At 54.5% G+C, this 13,631-nt stretch overlaps 1 protein-coding gene across 1 annotated transcript in view; it reads right to left on the bottom strand.

Moving 5' to 3' along the window:
- The window catches only part of ARRDC1 (arrestin domain containing 1), a 38,362-nt gene that overhangs the window by 16,817 nt on the left and 7,914 nt on the right, over window positions 1-13,631 (bottom strand). The window contains exon 2 of the mRNA XM_066563070.1: window positions 3,643-3,753. Within this exon, the coding sequence (XP_066419167.1) occupies window positions 3,643-3,753 (111 nt within the window). The remainder of the gene's footprint in view (window positions 1-3,642; window positions 3,754-13,631) is intronic.

The raw sequence follows: 13,631 nt of genomic DNA, 5'->3' as shown, positions 1-13,631 counted from the left end.
CTCAGGATGTGGGAAGGGATAGAGTGAGGCAGGCTGTTTGCCAGGCTGAGCCTGCCTCCCTGCACCACCTCCTGTGTGCCAGCACAGCAATGGCACCACTGGGGCTGAGCCACTCACCAGGGATGGGCAAGACAGAGCCCCATTCCCTGTAAGGCCTTGGGGACACCTGGGATCCTTCTTCAATCCAGGCCAATGCCATCAGACTGGATGAGCCCCTTTCAAGAGAGCTGGGGATGGTGTCAGAGGACAGCCTGGAACCACCCTCTGCCCCAGGGCACAGCCTGGCTGCCAGTTTATTCCCAGCAGGGACATGCTGCTCCTCCTTACCTTCTTTTTAAATGCACTTGTTCAAAAAGAAGAGGTAACAGCATTTCTGTAGTGGGGGCAAGGCAGGAACAGAAGAGTCCTCTGAGGCAGAAGCAAATTCCTGCCTTCCTCAACTCATTTTCAGCAGTGACATCCCCAGTGTGGACAAGGCCTGTGGGGGCATGGCAGGAAGGCAGCCCCTCCACCTGACACCAGGGCCTCCCACAGTCCCACCCTCCCTTCTGCTGTTGGCTTTGTGGTGGGAGAAGGTGGGCACAGCCAAGCCACACCTGGAGTAACAGGCAGGGATTCACCCTGGGGGTCTTGCATGGTTTTGATTCCTCTGCAGGACCACACCAGATGCCACCACAGCAACCTTTGCTTGTGGTGCTCTGTCATGGGTGGATGCTGGTGCTGGCCAGGGCAGGAGCTGTGTGCTGGCAGTGTGGGCCAGCAGCTCCTGTAGGAGCCCTTGCTTGGAAATGCTTCCAACTCCCCTAACTCACCCTGGGCTCCTGCCAACACCATCAGTGACCTCCTCACCCCACAGCCCAGGAGCCAGCAGGCCAGCCTGCCTCAGTTTCCCCTCCCATCTGGGTGAGCCCTGCAGGGAGGCACCCAGGGAACACCCACATGGGACACTCCATCTGTCTGGAGCTCCTTCATGCTTTTTTCAGGAAAGGCCAGGGCAGCTGAGAGCTATTCCTAGAAAGCCTAAAAATGCCACAGCTGAGTCAGCACTGAGGCTCTGCCTGCACCAGGCCATGGAGGGCTCCCCCAGCACAGCCCTGCAGGGCTGAGCTGTGCCAGGACACTGCTGCCAGCAGCCCCTCAGAGGAGGCAGACAGACAGACAGGCAGACACAGAGGCAGGGAGGTGGAGGAGCAGCCCAGACACGCATCAATGTCACAGGGAGGGCTGGGACAGCTCTCTCTGTCCCTGTGCTGCAGGCTGGAGCAGTGCCAGCCCCCAGGGCTTTTGTTCCACATCCCTGCAAGCCAGCACAGCAAATGCAAGGGTCAGCTTCAAAGCCATCTCTGCTGGTGGAATCAGGTCCAAAGGCAGCACTGACACTGTCCCATCTCCATCCCACTGCTCCCCTTCCATCCTCCCAGGGGCCCAGCTGTCCTGTCTGAGTGCAGACATGGGACAAATCTGCAAGTCCAGGGCAATAATTCCTGAGCATGAAGGGCAAATCCCCCGTGGCTGCAATCCCACACACAGGGACTGCCCACCCTCTCCCCCTCTGCTTCCCTGCAGCTGGGAATCAGGCTGAGAGCTCCCAGCAGTTGGGGCCACACTTTTTGGACACAAAAAGCTGAAGAGCAGAGGTCAGTGACTGTGAGTACCCAGCACACTGCTCCAGAGCAGCTGCTGATACCTGGGCTGGGCTTTCCTCATAATCTCACTGCAGCTCTGCAAGGCAGGACAGGAACAACACCACAACACACCTCAGTTTCCAAACACACCTCAGTTTCCAAACACACCTCAGTTTCCAAACACACCTCGGTTTCCAAACACACAACTCCACAGGGACAGATTTTCCCTTTAATTCCCTACACCTAAGGTAAATCATGCACTGCTGTTTCTTGCCTCACCTGCCTGCAGCTGTGGCAGCTCTGGAGACATCAGCTGGCCCCTTCAATCCCACTCACAGCCCAGGCTCGTGGCTCTGTGAGCAGCTCCAGTGCAGAGCCAGCAGCCCAGCCCTGCTGCCAGCCCCAGGCACCTGCTCAAGGGTGGCAGAGCCTGTGATACCAGTGGGTGACAGAGAGCAGCACTGCCATGGGAGGTGTACAGGAGTCTGGGCCCCAGAAAACCAACAGCCAAAAGATCAGGGTTTTCCACAAACACTTCAAGAACTGGGACTACCAAATTTTGGCCACATTTGGATGTCAGGCCTTCAAGGGGCACACTTCAGCACAAGGTTTTTCTTTCCATCCTTCCCAGTTCACTCTAGTCCTGGTTATCAAGGGGATGGCTCCCAAGGGCAACCTCACAAGAACTGACTGCCAAAGCAGCTATCAAAGTTTTCCAGGGGCTGCAAACCCAACAAACAGCACACCCACCTCTTCCCACTCCACCTTCCTGCCTGGCTTTTGCCACTGCCCAGCTTGCCCAGCACTCAGATCTGACCACAAGATCACAGCTCTCCCTTCAATCATTAAATACTAGAAACAAAAGTTGGAAGGAGCATTTTTCAGTGCAGTTGCAGGTTTAAACCTCTCCACAAGTCCACACAGTTGCAGCCTACAACTCCCAACTCATCTAAGTCCAATGGTGTGCAGCACCTTACAGCCCCCCTGTGACTGTGCCCCCACCCCAACACCCACAGCTGGGCTCTCTGTGCTCAGCACACCCAGAATCAGGCAGGAATGGCTCCCATTGCCCTCCCAGGCAGTTTATCTCTGACTGCAGCCCCCAGGCTGGGAGCCAAGAGCCAGCCAGCCAACTGTCTCCCCTGGCAGGGACCTGAGAGCAAGCAGCCCTCTCAGCAGTTGCTGCAAGAGTGAGCTCAGTCTCCCCTCAATGCTAAAAGCTCTGCTTGGAAAATTGCTGAGCTAGCAGAAACTGCCATTTCAGTTTTACCCATTTCCTGTTACTTGACAAAACAGTATCAGAGGGCTGAGCTCCTGCTACCCTGGGCTTTTGCCATGTTCTTGTTACAGCCACTGCCTTCAGCAGGTGAATACTGGCACATCTTGATTTCAACAGGAGCCAGGGCACAGCATGAATTATTTGTGGTAAGGCTGACCTATTTATCAGCAGAAAGACAGCATTCATTCAGGCCCAGATCCCCCAGAGGCTCTGGTGTCACTTTACCCACAGGACAATACAAGCCCATCACTATCTCTGTCCATCTCACTGGGAGCAGGGGTAACTGCCCTAGGCCGATCCTGCCATGCTCCCAGAGCTTCTACTGGAGCACAAGTGACACATCCACACCCCCTTTCACAGCAAACCACTGGCTTCTGCTGACCAGCTTTGATCAGTGTTTTGTGAGCACCATAAACACACACATGGGGAACAGAGCAGGGTGAATTCACAGAGTATTGAGACAGGGAGCAGTCCCTGTGACAGCTCTGCCTCAGAAAGACCAGGGCCACAGGATGCCAGCAGTGTTTGCAGGGTGGCTGCCAAGTTCTGTTCAGGATCCTTCCCTGCACAGCTCCTGCTAAGCTCTTGTAGTCTCTAATCCTGGCTCCCATCCTCTGTGCACAGGCCAAGGCAGCCTGTGAGGGGTATTTCACATCGAGGGGATGCTGAAGTCTTGGTGAAACGTTTCTGTAAAGCTTCTCTGAGCACAGATCTGCACCAGGCCTTTGTGGACCGTACCTTTGTCTGCCAGGGACAGTGTGCTGTTGAAGTACTGCTCCTCCACAGTCCATGCTGTGTCATTGATCTTGTTGGACACCCCACAGGATCCAATGCAGCTCACCTTGATGGCTGTGGAGAGACAGGACACACATCAGCACTGGGAGAAAGCAAAAGCTCAGGTTCAGACCTGCCTCAGGTACTGTACTGTGCAGGAGCAGTGCTCATGGAAACACACACAGGGTGGGGAAATGGAGCACAGGAATCAGGTCATGCTTTCATTCCAAAATTGGGTTTTCCAGCACTCCCAGCACAACTGAGCACTCCCTGCTACCCCAGTGCTATTCCTAGGTACTATCACCTTTGAAACCCTCAGGCTGGTTTCCTTGCACTGAGGAAGCCCTTACCAGCAGGGATTGTAGCTCCCTGACAGGCAAACCTCTGTCCCAAATGAAGCAGTGCTCCCTCCCAAAACATGCACCAGCCTTGGCACTCTGGCTGAGAGCAGAAGCCTTGGGTGTCACTGTCCAGACAGGGATGAGCAGCCAAGGACTCTGCTGCTCCCACCCCACGAGGAGCCAGGCATCCCACTGGGTGTCCCACCATCCCTGGGAGGAGAGACATGTTTGGCACAAGCCCATTCAGCAGCTGAACAAGGGGTTCAAACAGCCTGTCTGAAGCAGCAGCAGAGAGCTGGACTCCCCTGTGCAGCCTGGACAAGCTCTGCTGCTTGAATTCACAACCCTGTCACCCTCAGAGGACATTCCCAGCCCCTGCTCATGGGCTCAGTCTCAGCTTTAATGTCTTGCAGCAAAACACTTTGCCATTAACACTTGTCCTGCATCAGGACCTCCAAAATGTCCATCCACACATCACTTCCCAGCCAGTCAGCAGTTCTGAGGGAGTGGTTTCCTCCTTTGTTAGACACAGTGCTCAGCAAAGCCACACAGCAAGGTCTGGAAGCATCAGAGGTGCCACCTGACCCTCCCAAAAGCAAGGACAGTAATTTGAGCTATGTTTGTGCCTTGCCTGGAGAAAGTCACCCCAAGAGCTCAGCCTGCAGCCTGGCTCTCAGAGGAGCTCCCCACAGACATCTTCAGTTAATCTTGGCCAATACTCAGCAGGTTGAAATTAGATTCTGATGTGGACACTGGAGCACAGAGACAGACAAACATGACAGACTGGCCTTGCTGCACAGCAAGAGAGAATCTGCACTGCTACCCCCACACAGGGAGCACACAGGCAGACCTGTTGTGGCACAAACAGAGCCTACAGGGCTGTCCCAGCCTGAACATCTCCCACCTGAATCCCATCAGGTTTTGCAAGAGCTGGAGCCCACAGAACTCCCTTACCCCAGTGGCCAGGTGAGTAGTTCTGCTGGCAGAAAGGTGACAGGATCCACCAGACAGACACTTTGTCTGTTTGACCCATCTGCTCCCCTGTATTCCAGCTGCATCCACAGGAAGCATCTCCCTGGGAAGCAGGTGGCCAGTTTGTCTTGGCTTAGGAGCTCTCCCCTCCTCAGATGTCCTCAGCCTTGTTGGTATCAACACCTCCACCCATCTACCCAAACATTGAGGGCTGCATTTATTGCTGCTTGCAAGCACCTCAAACAGCTCTCCAGAGCACCTGCCTGGCCAAAGTGACTGACTGGAGACAGGGTGGAAAGACCCCAAATCCAGCCCTCTCTGCAGGGCCAGCACATAGCTCATACCCCAGTCCCAGCCAGGGGGTCATGCAGACAGGTGGAATGAGCTCCTCAGGGCTTAAAGTCTGTAATCCCACAAGGAAGAACAGCCTCCCCCCTCAGATCTCCTGCCATACCCCCACAGCTGACCATGACTGTGAGATGAAGAGCCCCTTGCAGTCCAAGTGTTGTTCTACACTCAAGGACAAAGGATAAGCAGCTCCAGATGCCAACTCTCATTATCCAAACATCAATACAGCAGCAAGGCTGACACATCACTGCCTTGTGTGTGCGATGTGCAAGGCAGGGAAAGATCAGGACAGCATGGCCTGGGATGGGAACTCCCCCACCACAGCACAGAGCACACCTGAGCTGATACAGAATCACAGAATCACAGAATTTCTAGGTTGGAAGAGACCTTTAAGATCATCGAGTCCAACCCATGTTCTAACACCTCAACTAGATCATGGCACCAAGTCCACATCCAGTCTTTTTGTAAACACATTGAGGGATGGTGACTCCACCACCTCCCTGGGTAGATGATTCCAGTGTTTGACCACTCTTTCTGTGAAAAACTTCCTCCTTAATTCTAGCCTGTATCTCCCTTGGTGCAGCTTGAGGCTGTGTCCTCTTGTTCTGTCTCTTGTTGCCCAGAGAAAGAGACCGAGCCCAGCTCACCACAGTCACCCTTCAGGAAGTTGAAGAGAGTTGCAGAGAGTGATAAGGTCACCTCTGAGTCTCCTTTTCTCCAGGCTGAACAGCCCCAGCTCCCTCACCAGACAGACAGACACAGCCCGTTCTTCACAGGGCTTGTGTTCCCAGCCCCTCACCAGCCCCGTTGCTCTCCTTTGGACACGCTCAAGCCTCTCCATGTCCCTCCTGAACTGAGGGGCCCAGAACTGGACACAGCACTCAAGGTGTGGCCTCACACACCAGGTGCCCTCCTGAGGTGAACATCACAATGAACCCTCCCCACCTCCCCAGGTGACATCCAATCCTCTCTTTTGGCAGATGGCAGAGCCAGAGCCACGGAGGGGCCTCAGCACCAGGAGCAGGAAGGGTTTTAGCAGGATGGTGTCCTGTGTATCTACACATTGGTGCCAAGCTCCCACCTTGGACATACTGCCACATCTCTGGGCTCACAACAAGCCTGTCCCACTCTGAATCAGCCCACAAAACACAGATGGACCCAGTCAAATCAAGCCCAGACTCACCCACTCCATTCCCTCATTTTCACACAGGAGATGTGAGCAAGAAAAACCCAACCAAAAACTGGAGAACATTCACATCCTTCAGGAGCAACAGCCCCTGAGCAGGCTCCTCCTCATCCTCCCTGCACAGCAGGAGTTTATAGATCACCACCATCTGTTCAATGCCCAGACAAGGGGCCCACAGGCTCTGATTGCAGCCGATGCTGCACTGTGGTGAGGAGGCTCTCCTGTTCCAGGGAGGCAGGTGGGTGGGGATGCTCAGGAACACAGGCTGTGCACAGCTCCCTTCCCACAGCAGACAGAGGCAGTGGGTTTGCAGTCTGACACCCAGAGCCAGCCCTGGCTGGGGCCCTGCTGCCATGGTCAAGCACTAGGGCTAAAGTCAGACCATGTCCAAAATTCCCTCTCCAGCTTGCTGAGGAGTTTTCCAGCACAGGAGCTGTCAGCTCCAAGGCTTCCCCATTAACCACTGACATCCCAAACTGCATGGTCACAGCCAGCCTAGAGAGGAGGGACAGTCCCTGGAGGGATTGCTCTGGGGCTCTCAGGGCTTCCAGTCCTTCAGCCCCACCAAGCCCTCTCCAGCCACATTCCCTGACCATCACTCACCCTGGGGTTGCCATTCCAACCCCAAGCAACAGAAACCAGCATTTCAGGCTGAAAAGTTTGAAGGAATTTCATTCTCCCCTTCCCTCTGTGCTCCCCAGAGTCCCCAGTGTCCCCTCACCAGGCACACCAAGTCACCACACTTGGGACAAGCCTTGGAGCAGTTCAGGGGGCAGAGATTTGTCACACAGCATCTTCTCCAACCTGCTCCAGACACATGAGCACCCCCTTACCTCACTGGGGAAAAATGGGGTGGACAGTAGCTCTGAGCTATTGCCCCACAGCTGCCAGTGTGGCTGGACACAGGGATTGCATAACCCACCTCATCCCCCAGGCTCCTGGAGGAGCCAGCAGGTCCCCAGGCCCCTGCAGGGTGGGTGATGCTGGGGGCAGCAGGTCCAGGACAGCCAGAGAGCCCCCCAGTTTCATGGCCAGAGCAGGAAAGACTGGAAGATACAGGGCCAGGTTATTTGGGAGGTTTCAGAGGTGCCTGGATCAATAGATCAAACCATTCATCTCCCTCCTAACCAGGTTTTGGAATAGTGGACCATAAAATCAGCCTCTCCATGAGTATCCTATGGCCAGAGGGAGATACTGGGGACTTGCCTGGCTCGCTCTTGTACAGGTTCCTGCCCACAAGCAGGAGGAGGGACAGGGATGTGGGACAAGCACAGCTCATGCACGTGGCTCTGGGGGCAGCTGGAACCCAAAAATGACATTGTCAGGATGGACCTGGCAAAACCAGCAGCATCACAGCTGCTGCAATGGAGCCACCTGAGCACAGAGATTGTCAGGCTGCCTGTCAGGAAGAAAAATGCACAGTCTGAGCCTTTCCAAGGAAATCTTGGAAGTGCCAAGCTGCAGACAGAGGAAATAAAAATAGTTTGTGCATCAAAATAGGCCAGTTCCAGTTATTAGAGACCCATTAAAAATGCCTCTGGAATCCAGTGCTACCAGTGGCCCCAGTCACCTCCCTCCTGCTCCCTGTTTACCCAGGCTGATTTGAATAAATACAGGAAAAAAACAAAATCCAAAAACTGTAAAGGGAGGGGAAGGGGGAGGCAGAGAGAAGAAATGAATGATGAAGCCATGCAGAAGGCAAGAGCCCTTCACCCCAGAGTCCCTGAGGGACTCAGGGAAGCGGGCAGCTCCACATCCAGCCAGACACATCTTTAGCAACGCGCTGCAGCACGCGCCAAGTGCTGGAAATAAAAGGAGACAGCTCAGCCATATCCATCTCTGCACAGAGTAAAAATAGAGATGCCAGGAGCTGGGCACGTCTGCCTCCTTCCAAGGTGATTTAAGGAGAGCAGCCATAGATTTCAAACTGCTTTTTCTCCTCACCCAGTGAGTTGCCCTCCTCGGGGGAGCTGGTGTGGCACCTCAGGCATGAGGAAAGGACAGCACACACATCCCCTCCTCTGCCAGGGGCAGGCTGTGTGTGCACATCCCTCCTTCCAAAATCCAGCCACGTGCTGAGCAAGCAGAGGCTCAATGGTCACCCTGCACTCAGCCCCAGTCCCAAGTGAACTTTCAAGTCCCACCTGTGTCACACACCTGCTACAACAGGTATGGGCAGAGGGGGAGGGAAGAGGCTGCTGCAGCTTGGTCAGCTTGGATTTTCTAGGCTGGGCAGGGGAAGCAGCAAAACCAGTTTGTAGAATCACAGAATCTCCTGAGCTGGAATGGAACACCAGGATCATCCAGTGCCACCCCTGTCCCTGCCCAGCCCCCCCAGCAGCCCCAGCCTGGGCATCCCTGGCAGCGCTGCCCAAAGGCTCCTGGAGCTCTGGCAGCCTCGGGGCCGTGCCCATTCCCTGGGGAGCCTGGGCAGTGCCAGCACCCTCTGGGGGAAGAACCTTGCCCTGAGCTCCAGCCTGAGCTGCCCTGGCCCCTGACACAACCTGACACAGCTGGAGGGGGGATGTCCAGCTCAGGCAGGACAAACAGACCCTCCTGCCATTCCCTTTCCTCCGCAAGGACGGATGAAGAGCTGGCAACTGAGCTCTGAAATGGCACTGAGATGGCACTTACAAACAGCCTGGGGTTTTGCCAGCTGAAGCTTACCCAGGTCACCACGTGGCCTCAGCCGTGTCTGCTGGACCCAGAGGCTCCAGCTGTCCCTGCTGCAGGGAAGGAGGGGCCCAGCCCTGCACACGTGGGATGAGATGGATGGCAGAGCCCCTGTGCCTGCAGTGACCCCACACAGCACAAGGGACCAGGGCACGCTTTAGTGACAGAATCAGAGGGCACCCAGGGACTGAGATACCCTCTGGAAAACTCCTGCATGCCTGGATGCAGCTAACAAGGGAGCAGAGGAGGAGAAAGTGCTGTGGGAGTCAAGTGAGTGTGCATCAGAGAAGTGTTCATTTCATGGAAACCAGCGACAGGAAGGCAGAGCCCCCTTCCCTCACCCCTCTCCATCAGAGCCATGGCAGACAGTCATCAGCACATTTTAACTGATTCTCTCAAGCTGCCAGGGACTCTCCAGAGCTGCAGGGACTCAGAGCATCCATGAGCTGGGAATGAGCCATTTTCCATCCCAGGGACCAGGAGCAGCCTTGGGAGAAGGAGGTGAAGGATCCCCCTGAGCCCAAATCCCTCCCCAAGGCATGGTAGTAGGGACCTGGTTTTGGCAGAAGGATGGGCTGTCACAGCATGGGCAGCAGGAGGTCACCTCAACACACAGCACCACAGCTCCACCCTGCAGTGACACCTCTGGGTTCAGCAAAGATCACAAATTTGGATTCACCCTGAGATCCTCCAACCCTGCACCTGTGTGAAAATGAGGGGTTTGAGGTTCCCACCCTGGGAGCAAAGCAGGAGCAGATAGCACTGGGAAAAGGGAAAGCCTGAGAGAGAGCAAGACCCAAAGCAGAGCAAGTTATTCTCAGTTTGTAGAGACTGGGTAATTCCTAGAAAAGTTCCATGAGAAGTGGACACCAAGAAGGGCAGGATGAGGTTTTTCTACTGATGGCCTTTACACAGGAACACACCCATACAGCTGCAGACAGAAAGGACTGAGCAGGAAGGCTGGAAACTCACGAGATACACAAGTCCCTCATGCATGAATATATTGAGACACTACTAATTAAACCAACAGCTCCTAATTAAATCTCAGCTGTCCCCATCCTTCTGGGTCCATCCTGTCAGTTCTTGAGACACAAATAGTCTTGAGCATTTCACAAGCCAGTGAGGCAAGAGCAGAGCTTACAACAAGTGCTGGAGGCAGCGGTAGGTTTGGCACAAGGTTAAGGATTGTCTGGGGAGGTTTTTATCTTCTTCCTTACAAGAACCCAGCACAGGACCAGGAAAGAGATCTGGCCTCTAATGTGGAAGGAGAGGAGTTGTCTAGAAGAGTAGTCTGTGCTTTCCATCTCAAATCAAATCCAAGCCTGTAGCCAGGCCCTGGGAGGTGACTTGTCTGGAGCTGGCACACAGGGAGCAGCATCTCCCACAGCACCAGCAGCTCCTGGAGGACTCAGCTGCTGCTCCCCGTGCCCCAGGGGCTCATCCCACCTCCCACAGCCATCACAAGCTCACAGCCAGTGTAGCTCTCTGCTCAGAGGCTCAGACAGGCTCCCAGTGAAATTCTGAGTGGTTGCTGTGTCTGACCCCTCCCTGTCCCTGTGCTAATGCTCCTGCCACACACGAGCCCAGCTGCAGCCCCTCTGCAGAGGCACAAACTCGAGCATCATTTAGCCCCCAGGAGCAAGAGCAACCTCTGCTGTTCAGCCATTCCTTCCCTAGGCTGGCACTTGCCCTCTGCACCTACCAGGGGTTGGACCAGCCAAACCCCTCACAGCAATGCAAGGGACAGTCCCTCCCTCCCTGACCTTTCAGTGTGCTCATTTCCAGGGCACCGGAGCCAGCCCTGCAAATCCAAGCTCAGCAAATGTGATCCCAAGAGCCAGCAGTGCCTGGTGCCCTAGCTGTGGCCACAGGGCTATCTGTATGTGTCCACTGTCCCACCCAACCTGCAGGAAGCCCAGACCCTCCAAAAGAACCTCACACTGTAGGAAGGCTGAGGCAGCTGCCCAAGACAGCCTGGAAAACTCCACCTGTAGCAGCCCCAGGGGAGTGACAGCTCTGCCACAGGGGCAATATGACCCATAGTCGTTATTTCAGCTTTGCATTAATTATTTCAGCCAGAGTCCAGCCCAGCACGAGGAGGGGCAGCAGTATGGACACACAAGGATGGCCTCATTCCAGCAGTGCAGGAGCCTCCAAAGGGAGGCTGGGCAGGTGTGGACCTGCAGAAAACCAGGAGAACAAATCTTCTAAGTCCTTTCCCAGGTAGGTCAATCCTTCCCCCCACTGCAAGCACTTTCTTCCATCAGGCTGAGAGCAGCAGGGAAACCTACATTTTCCAGCTCCTCCCCAAAACCAAGGGTCAACATAAATCCTGAGACAAAAAAGCCAACTCTTGGGCTCGTGTTTAGAACAAACTCCTGCTCAAACCAAAGGTTTTTCTCCCTTGTGGAGCAGACAGGTTTATTTATAGCATCACAGTGTTTTATCAGCATGCTGGCTGCCCTCAGAGGAAGGGGGTCATCTCGAACATCTGGAATGAAATCCTCAGCTGAACACACTTAACAAGCCTGGCCCTGCACACGTCGGGCTGCAGGGGGAAAACTCACCAGTGAACAAGGCCACACAGGCTGTGGCAGGGGGATGAACACGTGCCACAGAGGCTGTGCCTTGGATGTGCCAGAGGCAGCTCCTTAGCAACAGGCATGGAACACCACAGCACCTGCATCAGGGCCTGACTGAGGGGCTTCACCCCATGCAGCCCCTCACCCCAATCCCACCATGCTGCTGCTGCTACAACCTCCTCACTGCTCCCCAAACACGCTCCAGAAGGGGATGCTGGGGTCATCCTTTCTCCAATACTGCCTCTTGCAAAACCAGGACAAATTTGGGACTTTTTTTAAGCTTCAGACTGATGTAGGCCTCGGTGCTGAGGCACACAGACTGGGAAGAGGAGGGGAGAAGTGGGCTTGTTCTGCTCGAGAGTCCACAGTGGCAGAGGTGGTTGTACCATAACAGCCAGGCAGGGCAGTCTGGACATGTCAGACCAGTTTTGGGAGCCCAGACTTTCATCCCATCCTAAACAGGTGGCACAGTCCAGCAGAGCTGCTCCACACAGTGCCACACGCAGGGCAGAGGTCAGCGATGCCATTCCTTGGGTACTCCTGCAAGGAGAGCAGCTGTGCCCCACCCCAGCATGCTGAGGGACCATCCTCTTCCTCCCAGGCCAGGCTGGCAGCCACAGGCACCCTGACATGCTGGGAACAGCCAGATCAAACAGCAGTGAGAAACTACTTGGCACAGAGAGGCAGATCTCACATCTCCCCAGGAATATCTCCATGCCAGCCACCCACCTGAGCCACGCTGCCAGCACTCACAGCCTCCTCCTCCTCTCCCAGCATCCATCCCTCCAAGTACTGGAGGGGAAAAGCAGGGAGGTTGCAGAGGAGCAGAAGGCTGGAGGAGAGATGGAGGCAACATTTCATGTAGAGCTTCAACTGCTCCAGGGTGTGAAGCCAACTTTTATCTTAAAAGATTTCTTTCCTTTCTGCTACTCTGGACAGAAATTCAGAGTGGGAAACTGTGACCTGTTTGAGACTGCAGTGCCTGCCCTCCTGCTAGAACTGCATTTGAGGCTCCTTTCTGTTCATGCCATCCATGAGGAAGCAGCCTCTGCTGCTCTCAGGGATGGACTGGGATGGGACCAAGCTCCAGGCAGGGCCTGCAGCTGCAGGAATACCTCATACATAGGATCTCAGCAGGGCCCAGAAAAGTTTTACTCATGATCCCCTGCACAAGACAGATTTATTTTAATAAATTTAATGTAGATTTAATTTACTCCATCTTTCTCAGGGGACCTAGGTAATAAGCTGGATTTTGTGAGCCCTGAATTTAAGTAAGCTATCCTCTTCAAAGTGAAATAAGGCTGTACATACATAAGCAGTCAAAGCATCTTAATCTTCAGCACTTGGCCCCTAGAGCAGCCCCGTGGGAAGGGAATGCAAGTCCCAGATGCCCAACATGCAGCCAGACAAGTGGAACAGAATCAGCAGCTCACCCTGGCTCACAGGAATGCTGATGGATGCCAGGACCTGCCAGCACTCAGCACTTCAGCCAGACAGGGACCACAGCCACCCTTCCTCAGACTGAGCAGTGCTAAAACAGAAGTGAGGAATGTCATTTTTTTATAGCTTGCCCAAAGTGAAATAGGTTTCCACCCAGCACTTAACACTACTTTAGGCCAGAGGAGTTAAGATATTCTGGTACAATTGACTTGGCTGTCTAAAAAAAGGAAGAACTGAGCAAGAAACTCCATCACAACCTACCACAGAGCCCTGCAGGTCTGGGGGGGATGTGCTGGATGCTGGTGTAAGAAAATGCCCCTTTAAACTCATTAACAAACTCAATTGTTCTTTCAAGCAAGTGCAAAGCCTGGCACCTTTCCCCACCTTGCTGGCAGAACAACTGTGATTCCC

This window comes from Molothrus aeneus, chromosome 19 (assembly GCF_037042795.1).
Source record: "Molothrus aeneus isolate 106 chromosome 19, BPBGC_Maene_1.0, whole genome shotgun sequence".
Classification (NCBI taxonomy): Eukaryota; Metazoa; Chordata; class Aves; order Passeriformes; family Icteridae; genus Molothrus; species Molothrus aeneus.
Note: the sequence above shows the minus strand (reverse complement) of the source record. Positions and strands in the feature narration are given on the sequence as shown.